Below are 3,024 nucleotides of genomic sequence, written 5' to 3'. Positions count from 1 at the left end.
TCCTGCTGACTACTGTTCGAGGAGTGAACTCTCCCGGTATAAGGAACGGCTGCAGAATGGATCTCTCGGTGTATTGATTAAGCTTTACTGTAAAGGAAGTGCAATGCTTCCTCCCCATCGGACTGCTGGGATCAAATCCAAAGAAAATACAACACGGATATATTATTTATGAAAGGATTTGTTCCTACAAGCCGACAGGAAACTCACTACTGTGCGTTCCTTACGTTGCTATTCAGGGTGGTCACTTGAGCTGTTGTCTCCAGAGTTTGTGTTGATGAGAAAGACTCTGCCTTTTGGTCAAGAGAAATGTCATAACCTTTCTTCCATGTCGTAAGATGATTGCTATATGGATCAACTCTCTTACCTGATTCAGCTCTACTCCTCTGTGCCGTTTCAGAGCTACACTGGAATTTCATTTGCATCTTTAACTATTCTGCATTATACTGTAACTCCACAGTCTTTTTCTCCCATGGTGAATCTGGTTTAAAAAGCCTTTACTGCCTCATGGTAGTTCATGGCCCATCAGCTGTGCTGGTACAACTTTGTTGCCATCCTGAAAGCCAGGCTGGTGAAAAAATAACCCTTTAAAATGGGAAAAAAAAAAAAAAAAAAAATCGTTTGGGAAAGAGGTCTTTTGAGCTGTCTTTTCCATTAAGGAAAGTGTACATGGATTCAGTACCCTCAGTATTTCTTGGTGGCATTCAGAGATGTGGCTTACAGTCTGAATATTGTCCTGTACTATCTCTAGATTCACTTTTCCTTCACCCTACAGCCTTGCAAAAATTTTGACACTGTGATTTCTTGATACCATTTATCATAGCTATTCATGTATTTCCTAATAATATTAGGTCTCTAAGGTATTATTTTCACAGCAGCTTATAAATATTAATATCCTCTTCAGCAGAGGCTAAGGCAGACATTCCTTTATTTGTATGTGTAGAGTGTTGTCCAAGTCTATGCCAGTCACATTCCTGCCTTCCTTCAATCAGCATAGAGGTTTCTTCAAAACATGAAATTCCTCATTGTATAGTGATTTTTTTGAGAATTGTCAGAGGAACGGCTCTCCAACGGTGCCTGCTTTTCTCCACTGGCTGACAGAGATGCTGAGGATAAATACGCTTCAGACATTTACATGATAAATAGACATCTAGCGTTTAGATACCTAAAACTAGGTAAAATGACGCTTACGTTACGTAACTAGTTCAATGGCATATAAATCTTGTTTGGCAGAGGCAAGGACTGAATCCATATCTCCCAAGGCATAAATCTTGTAATTCACAGGCAGTTGACTTTTCTGGGTCTGTGACTCTCCCCAGGGAAGAGCAGCATGAAAAAATTTTGCAACTAATGTGAATCTAGCTGAGAGAGGGTTTCAGTAAGTTGATTGGAAATGACTTGTTGCCAGTTTTGTGGGAAAACCTCAAGAAATGGAGAATATGCTACTTCCCTGGGTTACAGGAGCTCTATGCCTCTGCATTTGCAAACATTTTCCCCCATTTGAACAGGTCTGGATCCTGAGTGTAGCCATCGTTCTTGTTTTGTCTGATTAAAAAGCTGTCTGATATTTAGCATTTTCTCCCTGTGAAGACCTTTATACAAGTCAGTCGTCTTTCTTCACTACACTAAACAAGTGAGCTCCTTGAGTCTCTTGCTGAGGCAGCTTACTTACTTCTCAGTATTATTTTTCAGTTGTCAGGCAGCCTGAGTGATTTTCTACACCCTTTTAAAAAATGTAAATATCAGAACTTCATCCACTGTCTTCAAACTGGATATTCCCTTGTCTGAAACTGTGGCAAAGTCATCATTCTACTCTATTCACTTTTTCCGTGGTTACACAAATACGCACTTTTGGCATCTTTGTGACGGCATGCTGCTGGGATCTCACACTGAATTGTTCAGACAGGCTGCTTTCAGAGTCACCGACCTTTCCCGAGTTTCTGCTTTCCAGAGTACGACCCCCTCCCTCCACTTCCCCCTTCCCATTTTTTCCATTTGGGCTGCAAAGCACCTGCATAGATTTTACGCTTCAAGGGGGAAACATTTTGACGGAATGGGCACAGTTTTTGAAAGGCACTGGTCATTCTGGATGATTTACTTATCACCGTTTAACAATGTTGCTAATCCTTTTTATCTCATTTTATGAGCAATAATTTTGTTTCCTTTTAGGACACTGTTGAAAGAATTGATTAATGGTGAGAACTGTACCAGTCACTGGGCTGTCCTGATCCAGTCCTCTGAAAAGATTCTTTTATCATGGAAATACCCCAGCGCCTGCTACTTTTTGAGGTGGCTTTTAGTAATTTTGCAAGGCATCTACTACCTACTTTTGATACTGTATCACGGTAGTTTTGTAATCACAGTCCTATGAAGTGGTACTCGTCGTGTCTTACTATCCAAATGTATCTACTCGATTTAGCCTTTGCTAAAGAAATTGTGATTTATTTTACAATTTTTCATAAAAACATGTTGACTTCCATTATTTATACTCCTGTGATTTAGTTTTCCAGTAGCTGAACATCATAAATAGTCACTCTGTGTTTCGCACGGCCTCTATTTACCCCATTCTACGCTTGACCTCTTGGATGTTGGTACAGATGAGCGTTTTTTTCAACCTCTCAGAATTACCCCAACGTTCAGAGACTTATTTAAAATAAACATCAGCCTAACACATTAGTATCTATTTTTAATTTAGCTTGGAACAGGAAGCTGTGGATCTCAACGTTGCCTGTGGTTTCCACTGAATTCGGAAGCTGGATTGCACCCAGTAGTAAAGAGTGTTCCGGCCTAAAGCGAAGCGCGGCACAAGCGCTCTGCCCGCCGCGAGGCGCAGCGGAGGGAAGGCGGAAAGGCGCTCATCTGGCTTCTGGCCCATGTGGCAAGCCAAGGACTTGAAGTGGCATGAAATGAAGCCACCGAGGCGAGGGGCTCCGGAGCGGGGCGGGTCGCGCCGTGGGACCCTTCCTGAAGCGGCAAAACGGCGCAGGCGGCAGCGCGGGGAGCGAGACGGCGCCCCAGACCCCCCCT

At 42.6% G+C, this 3,024-nt stretch overlaps 1 protein-coding gene across 1 annotated transcript in view; it reads right to left on the bottom strand.

Annotated features, from left to right (window-relative positions):
• BEGAIN (brain-enriched guanylate kinase-associated) overlaps window positions 1–2,872 on the bottom strand; it is a 20,871-nt gene extending 17,999 nt beyond the window's left edge. Inside the window, exon 1 of the mRNA XM_010281478.1 lies at window positions 2,726–2,872. Coding sequence (XP_010279780.1) covers window positions 2,726–2,872 — 147 coding nt within the window. The remainder of the gene's footprint in view (window positions 1–2,725) is intronic.
• Window positions 2,873–3,024: the final 152 nt, after the last annotated feature.

The sequence above is a fragment of the Phaethon lepturus genome, unplaced genomic scaffold (genome assembly GCF_000687285.1).
Source record: "Phaethon lepturus isolate BGI_N335 unplaced genomic scaffold, ASM68728v1 scaffold13982, whole genome shotgun sequence".
In the NCBI taxonomy this organism is placed as follows: domain Eukaryota; kingdom Metazoa; phylum Chordata; class Aves; order Phaethontiformes; family Phaethontidae; genus Phaethon; species Phaethon lepturus.
Note: the sequence above shows the minus strand (reverse complement) of the source record. Positions and strands in the feature narration are given on the sequence as shown.